We start from the raw sequence: 15874 nt of genomic DNA, 5'->3' as shown, positions 1-15874 counted from the left end.
TTCTCCTCTCCTCTCCTCTCCTCTCCTCTCCTCTCCTCTCCTCTCCTCTCCCCTCTCCCCTCCCCTCCCCCTCCCTCTCCTCTCCTCTCCTCCTCTCCTCTCCTCTCCTCTCCTCTCCTCCTCCTCTCCTCTCCTCTCCTCTCCTCTCTCTCCTCTCCTCTCCTCTCCTCTCCTCTCCTCTCCTCTCCTCTCCTCTCCTCTCCTCTCCTCTCCTCTCCTCTCCTCTCCTCTCCTCTCCTCTCCTCCTTTCTTCACCTCTTCCCTCTCCTCTTCTCTCTCCCTCTTTTCCTTCTCCCTCCTTTCACTACCAGTACCTGCTGAGGAAATTGCTGACAAACACTTGGAACCTTGCCAGATTAGCCATTCGCTCCATCACCTTGTGCAAAGGACGCATGTACCTTCTGGTGGCCAGGAGAGCACCGTGCCCCCTTAAACCACTCTGCATTCCACTTCCTACAGCTGCTGACCCTAGCTCCCCACTCCATCAGGACGGTGAGCTCTGCAGTGCTCCTCAAGAAGGCATTCCTTCATTTGGCTACTGCTATCCAGCTGAAAAGGATGATCATCCATCAGATGAACCTGGAAGGTTGCCCTGCTGGGAGATGGCCTTGCAGCGGAGAAACTCCAGCTGCCTCGTCCAGCTCTTCTCCTTCAGCCCCTGTCAAGGGATTCCACCGGCTCCTCAAGGACTTCCTCTCCAATGTCTTCAGGCTGCCTCCAGGACATTAACCACTTCCCCCTGAGCAGCCTGGTTTAGAGCTTCAACAACCCCTCAGCTGGTCTGTTTAGGAGACGCCCCAGCCGCGATCACCACCCTCTATGAGGAGGAGATTTGCACTTGCTGAGATAAGTGCCTCTCGCAAGCAAGCAAATCACTTTCTCTAGGAACTTTCTATAGATCAAAACACTTGAGGTGAGTCCTGAGAACATAAGACACAAAGCAAGACAAAGCACCTGGGCTAATCCTGACGAGCAAGAGTTGCTCTCCATGGAGTAGTCTCTTCTGTCTTCGAGCAAAGAAAAACCCTACATAATATCAGCCTCATCCTAGACACTGGCAAACACTTTGCCAATCAAAAGCATGCTTCTGTAGATCCTTTCAGCATTTCTTCTTCCACCAATAATGCAACTTCCGTCAGGTAACTTGCTTATGCAGACTGTGCACAGGGTTGCCTGGGGCTTTCCATACTGAGCAAACAAAAGGACATTCCTATTTCCATTTCCAGCAGCTGTACAGACTCATGACAACGATCAAATGCCAAGCACAAGTCTAAATGGGGAGAGGATTGGCTGGAGAGCAGCCCTGCAGAAAGGAGCCTTGGGGCGCTGGTTGACAGGAGGCTCAACAAGAGTCAGCAGTGTGTGCCCTGGCAGCCAAGAGTGCAAATCCCATCCTGGGGTACATCAGACAGAGCAGAACCAACCGCTCAAAGGAGGTGATTATCCTGCTGTATTCAGAGTTGCTGTGGCCTCACCTTGAGTGCTGTGTGCAGTTCTGGGCCCACGATTTGACAAGGATGTTGAAGTATTCCAATGTGTCCAGAGAGCAACAAAGCTGGTGACCGACCGGAAGGCATGTCCTCTGAGGAGTGGCTGAGCAATCTGGATTTCTCTAGTTTGGAGAGAAGGAAGCTGATGAGCAAGCTCATTGCCCTCTAAAAGTTCCTGAGGAGGGAAGTGTATAGGGAAGTGCTGGTCTCTTGTCCCTGGTATCCAGTGACAGGACATGTGTGAATGGTGCAAACCTGGGTCAGAGGAAGTTCAGACTTGACCCTCTACTGAGAGTGTGGTCAAATACTGGAACAGCCTTCTGAACGATAGGATGAGGGGCAACGGGCACAGCATAGGAGGTCCCATCTGAATATTAGGAAAAACCTCTTTACTGTGAGGGTGCCTGATCACTGGAACAGGCTGTCCAGAGAGGTTGTGGAGTGTCCTCCTCTGGAGACATTCAAAACCTACCTGGACACCTTCCTGTGCCATCTGCTCTGGGCGAACCTGCTTTAGCAGGTGGGTTGGGCTAGATGATCTCCAGAGGTCCCTTTCAAGCCCAACCATTCTGTGATTCTGTGACAGCTGGTTGATGCCTCAAGCCTCAGCATTCGAGAGGCATTTGGCCAATGCACTTACTACCCTGTTTTAACTTTAGATCAGCCTTGAATTGGTCATGCAGTGGGACTAGATGGTCATTCTAGGTCCCTTACAGCTGAACTACACCTCACTTCCCTTCTTCCCTTTCTCCTCCTTTCCCTAGCAGGGGGAAGCTGCAAAGCCCCCCCACCACAGCCCCACCCAGCACCCTTTGCAGGAAGCCTTTGGGGTGCTGGCCCCAAGGCAGTCCCGGTGCCCAGGAGTTCCAGGGGGCTGTCCCTGCCCTTGGTGGCCACGTGCTGGGCACAGCTGCTGGCTGTCCCTGATGCCTTCTCTGCCGATTGGCTCTCCAGGACAAAGCTCCTGCTCTTCTCTCCAGTCATGGCAGAAACCAGCCCTGCAACCAAGAGAAGAGCCCTGGTAGCTGTCCCCTCTCTGCACCAGAGCTGATGTCCATGAGGCCCCACAGCGAGGAGGACCAGGGTCACAAAGCCTTTTCTGAGGGGATAACAGGATGGTTTCAACCACTGCAGCATGGAGAAAATCCCAAGTGTGACCAGAGCCATAGGCTGTGCTGGACAGTGCCAACAGACCACCATGGAAATAAGACTCGCTTTGAATCCATTCCCAAAGCACAGCCAGGCAAATGATGACTCTTCCCAAATGAGCAAAAAGAGTCCATTGCTGCTACTGCAGTCATGTTTCCTTTTCTACCCAAACCAAGATCCACAGTTGGCCATCTGTACAGGGGATGCAAAATGCACTTCAGCCGCAGGGTAAACCTTCCACACCTCCTGTGTGACTTGCACCTTTCTCAGAGTTATTTGCCTACCTTGATTGGTGGGAAGAGGTTCAGAACTTATGGAAAGCCTTAAGAGATACTCTTTGGAGTACTGAAAGAGTAAGGAAGCTGCTGCCATTTTGGACATTTGCGTCAAAACTCATACACACATGGGATAGTGTGTGGTGTGTGACATGGATTTCTTCTTCTCCTTGTTCTCCTTTTTAGTAATGCCTGAGATCTTTGCTTTGGAAAAAACATACCTAAAGCAAACAATCTGAGAACAAAAGTCCTGATCAGAGAGAAGGTCCATCTGGGCCAAGACTCAGTCTCCAAAGCTGCCAGCCATCCGTGTCTACAGGGTCTTGGGGTGCTCAAAGGCCTCAGTGGCTGGGACCGGCCTCCCTGGGGACCATCTCCTGCAGGGGCCCAGGGGCCGTGTCTCAGCTCAGCCTGGGACCTCTGGTGCCTGCCTGAGCTGTGTTGTAGGTGTGTGTGCCTGTCTCTGCCCCATCTCCTGGACGGGCCTGGGCCCTGCCCTGCAGAGAGCGGCTCTCCTGGATGGAGTCCTCAGGCCTGGCTCAGAGCTCATCGTGCTCCAGGCACAGCTACTGAGCACAACCATGCTGTGCTGTGCTGTGCTGTGCTGCTCTATTCTGTACGCTCACAAGGAGTCCAATAAAGATGGGACTGTTTGACTGAAATGCCAGAGAGGTTTTAGATCCAAAAACAGTTTCAGGGACACATACACAAAGGATACAACTGGAAACAGAATTTTATTTTTTTTAATATTTATTTTATTAAAATTACAAATGTTAATAGAAGAAGGAGAAGGAGGAGAGCTGGCTCCTGCTGCAAACTTGCCCTGGGAGAAAGAACCCGAGAAAGCCAGGGCACGAGTGGTGCCTTGGAGGGCAAGAGCAGTGGGCATGAACCGAGCCAAAAGGGCCCAGAGGAGCTCTGACAGGTGGTCATGCTCAATGCTGCAGAGGAAGGCAAAAAAAACCCCGGGGACCAGGGCCAGTCTGCCCCGGGGGAAAATTCCTTCCTGACCCCAACACTGGCGATCGGCTGTTCCCTGAGCATTTGAGCGAGACCTGGCTCCTCGGCCCACAGGCTGGTCATGCCTCCCAGAAGACCACAGAATAATAGAAGGATAGAATGATAGGATGATGATGTCTCTTCTCTTCTCTTCTCTTCTCTTCTCTTCTCTTCTCTTCTCTTCTCTTCTCTTCTCTTCTCTTCTCTTCTCTTCTCTTCTCTCCTCTCCTCTCCTCTCCTCTCCTCTCCTCTCCTCTCCTCTCCTCTCCTCTCCTCTCCTCTCCTCTCCTCTCCTCTCCTCTCCTCTCCTCTCCTCTCCTCTCCTCTCCTCTCCTCTCCTCTCCTCTCCTCTCCTCTCCTCTCCTCTCCTCTCCTCTCCTCTCCTCCTTTCTTCACCTCTTCCCTCTCCCTCTTCTCTCTCCTTCTTCTCCTTCTCCCTCCTTTCACTAGCAGTACATGCTGAGGAAATTGCTGACAAACACTTGGAACCTTGCCCAGCTTACCCATTCGCTCCATCACCTTGTGCCAACGACGCATCTACCTTCTCGTGGCCGGGAGAGCACCGGGCCCCCTTCAAACCACTCTGCATTCCACTTCCTACAGCTGCTGACCCTAGCTCCCCACTCCATCAGGACGGTGAGCTCTGCAGTGCTCCTCCAGAAGGCATTCCCTTCATTTTGCTACTGCTATCCAGCTGAAAAGGATGATCGTCCATCAGATGAACCTGGAAGGTTGCCCTGCTGGGAGATGGCCTTGCAGCGGAGAAACTCCAGCTGCCTCGTCCAGCTCTTCCTCCTTCAGCCCCTGTCAAGGGATTCCACCGGCTCCTCAAGGACTTCCTCTCCGATGTCTTCAGGCTGCCTCCAGGCCAGCTCTGGCAGCAGACACGGGACGCTGCTCCCTTTTATACTGCCCCTGGGCATTGTGACATCAGCATTGCCCCGTGGTCGCATTGTGACATGGAGGTGACATGGGCCCCCAGTGTCCCACCCCACCCACTGCCCATGCACCCAGCACTCCTTGGAGGAAGGACTTCGGGGTGCTGCTGGCCCCGAGGCTGTCCTTGTGCCCAGGAGGCCCAGGGCGCTGTCCCTGCTCTTGGTGGTCACGCACTGGGCATGGCTGAAACCACCTGGGAATGGCGGTGGCATGAAATTACTGAGGAGGTTATTCACATACAAAGGAACTTCTTCTCTTTGCCTTTAAAGTTACTAAAAGAAACTATGAAAACAATCCTCTAGTACATGATGGTAATGAATTGCTCTGCGAAAGTGCTGCCATGGGTGCAGGAACCTACCAGCCTACGTCTACTCCATTAAAGAATCTCAACCTTTTGGTGCCGGCTCCATGTGTTTGGCATGTGGCCTCTCTCACCTCCTAGATGTCCAGGTAGGAAAACAGGTGGGGGAGCAGGTCTCAGCTAAACCCCAGGGCACCTGCTATGGAAAGCATAGGTGTGAAAGCATAGGCATAGCCTCTGGGCTCAGGCACCAGGTTCTGTGGGCTGGCAGATGGCTGCCTGACAGCTCAGACATGGTAATTATCCCTAATTCAAGCACTCGGGGTAATGCAAGGTGGTGCCGTGTTGGAAGCGCTTCATTAACTGCAGAAGAGTAAAGACAGGCCCACGGGCAGATCCTCTGCTGCAAAGGGGCATTGTTCCTGTTGTAGCAAAAACAAGACCAGCGATAATCTTAAGCCCATATCGGCATCAGTAGCTGGTTGTAAGAAGCGGCTAAGAAGACTAATCGGGCTGCAGATGATGGCGAGGGGCTGCATTCATCCCCAGGGGCATCATCAGGGGAGGAAGTGACCGTTAGCCGGTCTTTTTCTCCAAGTGAGCTGAGAGAGTTGCGAAAAGACTATACTCGTAAAGATGGTGAGAATGTGTTAACCTGGATGCTCCGATGCTGGGATAACGGGGCTGACACAAGAGAACTGGAGGGCGGAGAAGCCAAGCAGTTGGGATCTCTGTCAAGGGATTCCACCCTTGATGGGGCAATTGCCAGTGAGCCCAACCCCACGGCCCTCTGGACCCGACTCTTGACAGCCATGAAAACAAGATTTCGTAACAAGGATGACTGTCAATGCACATCAAGGAAATGGAATGCTATAGAGCGAGGTATCCAGTTCCTGAGAGAGTTAGCTGTGCGAGAGATTATCTATTTTGGGCCAGATAGCCAGGAGGGGGTGAATCCAGATAGAGTTGAGTGTACACGGTCTCTGTGGCGCAGATTCTCACAGAGTGCACCAGCTCCATACGCTAAGATATTGGCAGGAACGTTCGTGTCAACTGGCGGTAGACAAAGTGTTAATGACATGACTGAGCGGCTCCGGGAATTTGAGGAAAACCTTTCTGATCCCCTAGGGGCTTATGTCTCTAGGGTGGAGAAACTGAGTGAAACGACTGTTGACTGTTTCGAAAAGCTGTTGAGAGAAATGAAAGCACTCAGGGAACACACACGTGGCTCTCGATTTGTACGAACCAATGCTTCAGCTATTAGGAGAAAGCATTTCCAATATCCAGAGAGAGAGAGAAAGCGTTTCCAGTCCCCAGAGAGAGAGAGAAGGCGTTCCCAATCTCCAGAGAGAGAACACAGGCAGGCCACCAGCAGAGGTTCGCTGTGGTCCTTCCTACGTGAGCAGGGAGAAGATATGAGTAAGTGGCACAGTAAACCTACTGGGGAACTTCAAGAACGAGTGCATGAGTTAACAGGGCAGGCTTCTAGGAAAAGGGCTGCCTGGTTTACAAAAGAGATTCTGGTGCTCGTGAAGGAACCTCTAATTCACAGCGAGTGACCGTGGAAGACCGAGATTAGAGGTGCCCTGCCTCCAGCCAGGCGGAGGAAAGGGATAACAGAGTTTACTGGACGGTACAGATAGGATGGCCTGGTACAACACACCCCCAGGAGTACAAGGCTTTGGTGGACACTGCTGCTCAGTGCACAATAATTCCTTCAGGCTGTAAGGGGACACAACTCATCAGTATTTTTGGAGTGACTGAGGGATCCCAAGAGCTGACTGTTGTAGAGGCTGAAATGAGCCTAACTGGAAAAACCTGGCAAAAGCATCCCATTGTGACTGGCCCAGATGCTCCGTGCATCCTTGGCATCGACTACCTTAAGAGAGGGTATTTTAAGGACCCAAAAGGGTATAGGTGGGCATTTGGTACAGCATCTGTGGACACTGAGAGAATTGAACAGCTGTCTGATTTGCTTGGTCTTTCAGATGACCCTTCTGTTGTAGGACTGCTGATGGTTGATGATCAGCAGGTGCCAGTTGCTACCACAACGGTGCATCGCCGACAGTATCGCACCAACCGGGACCCTTGGATTCCTATTCAGAAATTGATTGGTCAACTGGAAAGCCAGGGTGCGATCAGGAAGACTCGCTCACCTTTCAATAGCCCAATTTGGCCAGTGCGTAAGTCTAGCGATGAGTGGAGATTAACTGTAGACTACTGTGGCCTGAAGGGGGAAGGGGGAAAAAGGGTGAAGGGAAACCTTCTCCCACGGTTTTGATTGTCTCCCCATGATCAAACCACGACAAAAACAAAGAATCAGCGTGTTGAGGCTGTCGAGTGGCCCTTGGTTTGTCCTGCAAACAACCTCTGAATGCGGATTCTTGCAGGTGCAGCGGAGCAGGCAGCAGCATCTGAGCAAAGCTCTGGGGGACGGGGTCCTGTGTGCTGGGGACAGCTTCCCTCGCCATTCTCTGCTCCCTCCTCCTCCAAGCAGGGGCTGCCCCACGCCACGCACAGCCAGTCCCAGCCGGGCCCGGAGGTGGGTGTCTCCATGACGACCGCCCGGGCTCTGTGACGTCATAACCAGAGGCCATTGTGACACGGGGTCGACATCACCAGAGGCCATTGTGACACGGGGGTCCCCGCCCGTACCGTGGGGGTATTTAAGGAGCGAGAGCCCTGGGGTGCTCACTCCCAGGAGAGCAGCTTCTCAGGAGCAGCAGCTTCTCAGGAGCAGCAGCTTCTCAGGAGGCAGCATCTCCCCTGGGTGCCCGTTGCGGCTCTTTGATAGAGGAGACCCAAGATGCCAACTGACAAGGAGGTGTCCTGCTCCTCCTCCTGCCCGCAGATCGGCCACAGCCTGGGCCAGCACACCCTCCAGAGCACCTGGGTCACCCCCTCGGTCCAGGAGCGCTTGCAGGACCACCATAAAGGTCCCCAGGAGGGGTCTGGCTGGCCTCGCAGCACCAACAGCGAGGCAGCAGCAGAGGCAGAGCGCCCGGCACCTGCCCCACAGGGCGCCACAGCCGACGACGCGGCTCTGTGGGACACAGCCCAGCGCATCGTCAGTGAGGCCGTGCGCAGGGCTGTGGCTCAGATCATGGCAGCTGGCCAGGAACCGGAGGAACAGCAGGACCTGGCCCAGCACATGGACTTGCAAGATGAGAACAGCAAAGAGGGGTGCCAGGGCGGAGACACCATCCAGAGCACCTGGATCAACCCCTCGGTCCAGGAGCACCTGCAGGACGCCCCTGCAGGTCCCCAGGAGGGGTCTGGCTTGGCCAGCACAGACACGGAGGCGGCAGCAGAGGCAGAGCGCCCGGCACCTGCCCAGCACAGCCCCACAGAGGACGATGTGGACCTGTCAGACATTGTGGAGTACATCGTCAGTGAGGCGGTGCGCAGGGCTGAGGCTGAGATCCAGGGACCTGGCCAGCAACCGGTAGAACAGCAGGACCTGGCCCAATGCACGGATGTTCCAATGGCAGCACCAGCACCTGCAGGACTTGAAGCCATTGAGGCTCATTTGGCAGGAGAGGATGAGGGACAGGCCAGCACAGCCCCTCTCGTCCCAGCTGCAAAGGAGGAAGAAGAGAACACGGTTTCTCCAATGTCTGCAGAGCATGGGGGAGAGACCAGCGCAGACATCGCCTGCCCAGCGCAGGGCCCGGCTCCACGGCGACGGCCTTCCCGGTTCAGGAGGGCGCTCCGGGCTCTGCGCAGGGCTTTCCGCTGCAGCTGCACCGCGGCACAGCAAGAGGAGTAGAGCTGCGACCGCGGCGTTCACCTGCCCTGAGGACATGGTGCTGCCAGCCTCTGCTCGGCCTTGGATTGTTTTCAAAAGCAATAAAGCCAATTAAAAAAAAAATGACAAGTTTTCCCCCTGTGCTCCTCTGCTCCTGCTCCACCTCGGGACAAAGAAGGCTGCAGGAAATCTCTGTCCTCGGGGTGTCCCGGCCTTGGTTGCCGGAAGCCCTGGGCTGGTGCTGCCGCAAGCCGGCAGTCTGGCTGGATCCCCCTCAAGCTCCCTCCCCACCCGCCTGTCTCCAGTTCCAGTCCAGGACTTGGAACATTTGAGATCTATTGCCGACTTGGCCTGGTTGACCTGCACCGTACGGCATCCCCTTCGTCTCACAAGGAACCTCCCCATTGCGGGGGTGTTTCGGAGCACCTGCATGAGCTGATACAGGCGAGACCCTCCAAACCCGCATGTGGTCCCTCTCCTCCACCGAGGGTCTTCCAAGTCAGGAAGAGCCGGCTGCTCGCTCCCTTGCTGGAGATCTGAGCCATGGCCCATCTCTGCACAAGGCTCTGATGCACAAGGCTGCCAGCGTCACGAGAGCACGTTCAGGCCTGAGACACCGGGGAGAAGCGCCGCAAACAGTGCTGGTCTTGACAAGAAATCCACCCGCTCAGAGCTTCGTCTCAGATGCGAGTTACTCTGCCCTGGGTTTCTGGGGCCCAGAAATGGAGGGAGGCTCAGGTATAAACCCAGTCAGCCAAGAGCCGCAGCAGCTGCTGATCCCTGTGTGGCGCATTGCAAAGCAGCCATGGCTGTCTGTGGCTGCTGCATGGCCCGGGCTGCAGCCTTCGCAGCATCCTCCTCTTCCCCAGCACCCCCGTGCACTGCACAGACCCAGAGCTGTTTGCAATGGCTGGGGCAGCACCGGGCAGCAGCAGCATCTCTCTCCCCAGCCTCCAGCTGCCCAGTTGCCCTGCAGGGAATTTCTGCCTGGGAAGGGCAGAGTTGTATTGCGATCGGCCGGGGGCTCAGGACACAGCACAGCACCGCCACGTCCCCGAGCAGAGCCCTTCTTTTCCTGGCTTGGACTGGTGTATTCCTCCTGCTCACAGCGCGGTCCTTCTCTGGGATAAGGTGACGCCAGCACTTTCAGGGAAATTGGAACGTCATGACGGAGTGGACGTGAAACAGCCTCACTTCCCGAAAAGCCAAAGGAGTAAAACTGACATGGAACAAAGCAAGTAACTTGCCACAGCTGTGCAACCTGCGCTCCTCAGGCGGGAGGTGACCGGTGACATGTTCTGGTGCTGCGGGGCTGTGCCGCAACGAGTCAGTTGGGGCCGTGACCAGAAAGGTAGTGATGTACATCTAGAGATACCCACATGGTTCTGTGGGAAGCATCTGTTTCCTCGGCACGATTTGGAACACTTTTGACACACGGGGCTTGCTGGGCCCTAAATCACAGCTGTGTTGACTCCTCTAAGCCTCCCAGTTCCAATTCAGCAGGTGCCCAGTTCAAGGTGTTGACTCAGCAATGTGTACTTCACTTTAATCTGTATTATGTATTATGTATTATGTGTTATGTATTATGTATTATGTATTATGTATCATGTATTATGTATTATGTATTAATTATGTATTAATTATGTATTATGTATTATGTATTATGTATTATGTATTATGTATTATGTATTATCTATTATCTATTATCTATTATCTATTATCTATTATCTATTATCTATTATCTATTATGTATTATGTATTATGTATTATGTATCATGTTTTATGTATTATGTATTATGTATTAATTATGTATTATGTATTAATTATGTATTATGTATTATGTATTATGTATTATCTATTATCTATTATCAATTATGTATTATGTATTATGTATTATGTATTATGTATTATGTATTATGTATTATGTATTATGTGTTATGTATTATGTATTATCTATTATCTATTATCTATTATCTATTATCAATTATGTATTATGTGTTATGTGTTATGTATTATGTATTATGTATTATGTATTATGTATTATGTATTATGTATTATGTATTATGTATTATGTATTATGTATTATGTATTATGTATTACCAACAGTAATTTGCCAACAGGAGGAGTTCTTGCTAAATGAACAGCAAAAGCCATGCTGAAAAATGCAAGGGAGCAATGAGGGAGGGCTGGAGTCGTGCTCGGGAGCTGTGTCCGTGCGGGAAGGTTCATGTGTCTCGCTGGGTAGTGCCCAGAGAGTTGGTCTGATCGCACCGCAGAGCTCCCGGAGACATCAATCTGTTTGCTTCTTTCCTACACCAAGCTTTAAAGGCTGGTTTTGATAGTCAAATGGGATTCAAACGTAACGTTCCTCCAAGAAGGCCTTGGGTGAGTCATTTCCCAAAATTCCAACTTCTTTTCCCAGGGAGGCTGAATTTCCTCCATAGCAATCAAATGATCAGGTTTTGCACAGAAGAGTTGCTGTGGTTCTGAGCATCTTTATTTTGTCTGTGCTGCCTTAAAGAAGCAGCTGGTCTGCCTTTTGCTTTTGGTGATGGAAGTCGGGAATGGCCAGCGCTGTGCTTCATGTCAGGATGGTTTCATTCTCGAATTATTGAATCGTTTGCCGGATGCAACTAAAAGAACAACACCTCCATCTCTTCCAGGGCCCTGCTCTTTAGTCCGCTCTCAACATCACCAGCAAAGAGCTGCTGCTTCTCTTCTGCACTGGATGTTTGGACATCTCTTTGCTAGAGGGACAAGGTCCCTTCGATCAAGAGACTGAAGCAGAAGAATCAGAAATTGACATTCCTCCAAGTTTTCCCCCAGTGCCTCAAGTTCCAAAGCAAAGAGAAGGGCATGGCGGTGGTGCCATTTTCTACCACAGGGATAAAATTGTGGCAGGAATCATAGTATGGAACATCTTCTACAGGATGCCTATTGCCGGCAAGGTCAGTGCAGGACTGGTGTGCTGAACTTGCTGAGTCTTGCTTAGATTGGGGATTTTCTTGTGGAAAAATCCATCTGCCTATTTAAAATGATGAAAAAGAAATGGAGATGCTCTGTGTGTGTTGGTACAATACTTGTAAGAAACTCGTAGGTTGGTTGTGCTTTAGTTGTTAGCAGTGCAGGTCAGAGCGGCTTCACAGTATCACAGTATCACAGTATCACAGTATCACAGTGTCACAGTATCACAGTATCACAGTATCACAGTATGTTTGGGATGGGAAGGGACCTCAGAAGATCATCCAGTCCAATCCCCCTGCTGGAGCAGGAACGCCCAGGTGAGGTCACACAGGAACATGTCCAGGCGGGTTTTGAATGTCTCCAGAGAAGGAGACTCCACACCCCCCTGGGCAGCCTGTTCAGTGCTCTGGCACCCTTACTGAGAGAAGGTTTTTCTCAAATTTAAGTGGAACCTCTTGTGTTCCAGCTTGATCCCATTACCCCTTGTCCTATCATTTTTTGCCACTGAGAAGAGCCTGGCTCTGTCCTCGTGGCACTCACCCTTTACATATTTATAAGCGTTAATAAGGTCACCCCTCAGTCTCCTTTAAACTAAAGAGCCCCAGCTCCCTCAGCCTTTTTTCATAAGGGAGATTCTCCACTCCCTTAATCAGCTTTGTTGCCCTACGCTGGACTCTCTCCAGCAGTTCCCTGTCCTTCTGGAACTGAGGGGCCACAACTGGACACAATATTCCAGATGTGGTCTCACCAGGGTGGAGTAGAGGGGAAGGAGAACCTCTCTCGATCTACTAACCACCCCCCTTGTAATACACCCCAGGTACCATTGGCTTCCTGGCAACAAGGGCCCAGTGCTGGCTCATGGTCATCCTGTTGTCCACCAGGACCCCCAGGTCCCTTTCCCCTACACTGCTCTCTAACATGTAATTTCCCAACCTATACTGGAACCTGGGGTTGTTCCTGCCCAGATGCAGGACTCTACACTTTGCCTTGTTAAATTTCATCAGGTTATTCCCCGCCCAACTCTCCAGCCTGTCCAGGTCTCTGGATGGCAGCACAGCCTTCTGGCATGTCACCACTCTTCCCAGCTTGGTGTCATCAGCAAACTTGCTGACAGTCACTCAATTCCCTCGTCTAAATCGTTAATGAATATATTGAATAATATTGGCCCCAGTACTGACCCCTGAGGCACTGCACTAGCTACTGGCCTCCAACTAGACTCCGCACCATTGACTACCACTCTCTGGCTTCTCTCCTTAAGCCAGTTTGCAACCCACCTCACTACTCTATTGTCTAGACCACACCTCCTCAACTGAGCTGTGAGGATGCTGTGGGAGACTGTGTCAAAGGCTTTGCTGAAGTCAAGGTAGACCACATCCACCGCTCTGCCATCATCCATCCACCTTGTTACATTCTCATAAAAGGCTATGAGGTTGGTCAAGCATGACTTACTCTTGGTAAAGGCATGCTGACTGCCCCTAATAACCCTCTTATCCTTGATATGCCTTGAGATGGCACCAATGTTCCATCACCCAGTTCCTTCTCCTGCTGTTCACAGACACACGGGAGCTGCAGCTCTTGCACTTCTGGCTCTTCCTGGGCATCTACCTGGCTGCCCTCCTGGGCAACGGCCTCATCATCACCACCATAGCCTGGGACCAGCACCTCCACACCCCCATGTACTTCTTCCTGCTCAACCTCGCCCTCCTTGACCTGGACTCCATCTCTACCACTGTCCCTAAAGCCATGGGCAACTCCCTCTGGCAGACCAGGGCCATCTCCTATGCAGGATGTGCTGTACAGCTCTTTCTCTTTGTGTTCTTCATTTCAGCAGAGTATTTTCTTCTCACCGTCATGTCGTACGACCGCTACGTTGCCATCTGCAAACCCCTGCACTACGGGACCCTCCTGGGCAGCAGAGCTTGTGTCCACATGGCAGCAGCTGCCTGGGCCACTGGGTTCCTCTATTCTCTGCTGCACACGGCCAATACATTTTCACTGCCACTTTGCCAAGGTAATACCGTTGAACAGTTCTTCTGTGAACTTCCCCAGATCCTTAAGCTCTCCTGCCCAGATGCCTATCTCAGGGAATTTAAACTTCTTGTTTTCAGTACTTTTGTCATTTTAGGATGTTTTCTGTTCATTGTGGTGTCCTATGTGCAGATCTTCAGGGCCGTGCTGAGGATCCCCTCTGAGCAGGGACGGCACAAAGCCTTTTCCACCTGCCTCCCTCACCTGGCCGTGGTCTCCCTGTTTATCAGCACTGGCTTGTTTGCTTTCCTGAAATCCCCTTCCATCTCTTTGCCATCCCTGGATCTAGTGCTGGCAGTTCTGTACTCATTGGTGCCTCCAACATTGAACCCTCTCATCTACAGCCTGAGAAACCAGGAGCTCCAGAATGCAGTGTGGAAACTGATGCCTGGATGACTTCCAGAAGCTCTAGACTGTCCATCTCTTTCAATATATGCCTCATAATGTAACTCATTACAGGTCCATCCTTTCTCATTAGTTTGTTGTTGTTGTTGTTAGTTTTGTGTTTGTGTTGTCTTTTGTTCTGCCTCTTTTTTTTTAACTTTAATAATGTTATCCACAAAGGAATGTGGACAACCCATTTCAACTTCATTATCTACTTCGCTAGTGTGACCCTGTGACTATGTGAACATGGGGCTCTATTCTGTTTTTAGTTTAAAAACCAAAAATGTACCTGCGATGACTTGTCTTTCTGACTGATACCCAGGCATCTACAAAAGAACCAAAAGTCCTTCCTCACAAGTTCCCTACCAAGTGCAAGGGGAAAAGAGGGACCTAAAACCTTCCACGGCGAAAATGCAATGGGGCAGTCCTTGAGGTGCCCTCCTACCAGGAATGGGGAATGTTCCCATCCCTTAGGAAATCCTTCTCTCCCTCACGACCTGCATGGTGTTTTTGTTTGGGAAATCCCTCATTATTGTGCAGGTGGTGGCAAAACAGCATTTGCACAACCCGTGGACTTCTTCTTGGGACATTTGTTCTCCCTGGAGACCTCCTGCATATCCACTCCCCTATCCCAGCTGATGGGCAGCTTTGTGGCTGGGGACAGCACTCATTGCTCATCATTGTGTTAGTGCTGTTTCCTGCACCTTGTCCTTGTACAGAGCGCTCACTACTGGTGACCACATCCTGCAATCAGTACTGGGCTGTGTGTCATCCCCTGCCCTCTACAAGACTCATGACCTGGGACATCTGTCTCCAGTGGGCAGACACACTAGGGGCTCCTCTGTCATCTACAGGAATCGTTTCAGTCGTGTCCTGGGTACAGTTCTGTGGTCCCAGCAGAGCTGACCACTTCTGTGATTTACCGCATTGCTGGAGCTCTCATGCAGTGACACCGTGACACTCAGGCTCTCTCCATTCCCATTCTCCTCTTCCTGTTCACAAGGTTATCCTCTGTGTGTATCAGATCTCTGTGGGCAGGCAGAAAACATTCTCCACCTGTTCCTTTCTCCTCACCAATGCTGCTGTTTTCTACAACACCCTCATCCTTGTCTCTGTGATGCCCAGAACAACCCTTTTGAATAGTTTAACAAAGCCCATCCTCACGCTCCTTTTCAATCCCCCCATCTACAGCCTGAGGACCAGAAAGTTTGCAGAGAGGGAGACACTTAAAACATGCTCAGGAAAGCTGTGAGTGGCACAGAGGCCCCATTGGAGTCATGGGCACTCAGGAAGAATTCACTTCTGATTCTCTTCCAAACAGTGCCTGATGAGCTAGGCAGGTGTTTACTGTGCCCCTGGCACTCTCCTGGAACTGTGAAAACTTTTGGTGTGGGAAGGGCCAGAGAGGTGTTATTAGAGCTGGCTGCAGTCATTGTGAGATCTCTCTCAAACATCTTGGAAAATCCAGAGAGAGCAGGGAGATTCCAAGATCCTCAGAAAAGGCAAATAACAAACCCAGCTTCCAGAAGGACAAGAAAGAAGACTGGGACTATTACATGTAGATCAGCTTCACCTCATTCCTTGGGAAGGTGATGAG

The 15874-nt window shown here is 51.6% G+C and overlaps 1 protein-coding gene across 1 annotated transcript; it reads left to right on the top strand.

Moving 5' to 3' along the window:
- Positions 1-13539: 13539 nt before the first annotated feature.
- LOC102096405 (olfactory receptor 14J1) lies at positions 13540-14289 on the top strand. Its single transcript, XM_005515676.4, has one exon. It carries the CDS (start codon positions 13540-13542, stop codon positions 14287-14289), a length of 750 nt encoding a protein of 249 aa, XP_005515733.4.
- The last annotated feature ends 1585 nt before the right edge of the window (positions 14290-15874 follow it).

Source organism: Columba livia, unplaced genomic scaffold (genome assembly GCF_036013475.1).
Source record: "Columba livia isolate bColLiv1 breed racing homer unplaced genomic scaffold, bColLiv1.pat.W.v2 Scaffold_378, whole genome shotgun sequence".
Lineage (NCBI taxonomy): Eukaryota > Metazoa > Chordata > Aves > Columbiformes > Columbidae > Columba > Columba livia.
Note: the sequence above shows the minus strand (reverse complement) of the source record. Positions and strands in the feature narration are given on the sequence as shown.

Coding starts and splice junctions, on each gene's coding strand:
- LOC102096405 (XM_005515676.4), top strand. CDS start 13,540: ATGTACTTCTTCCTGCTCAACCTCGCCCTCCTTGACCTGGACTCCATC.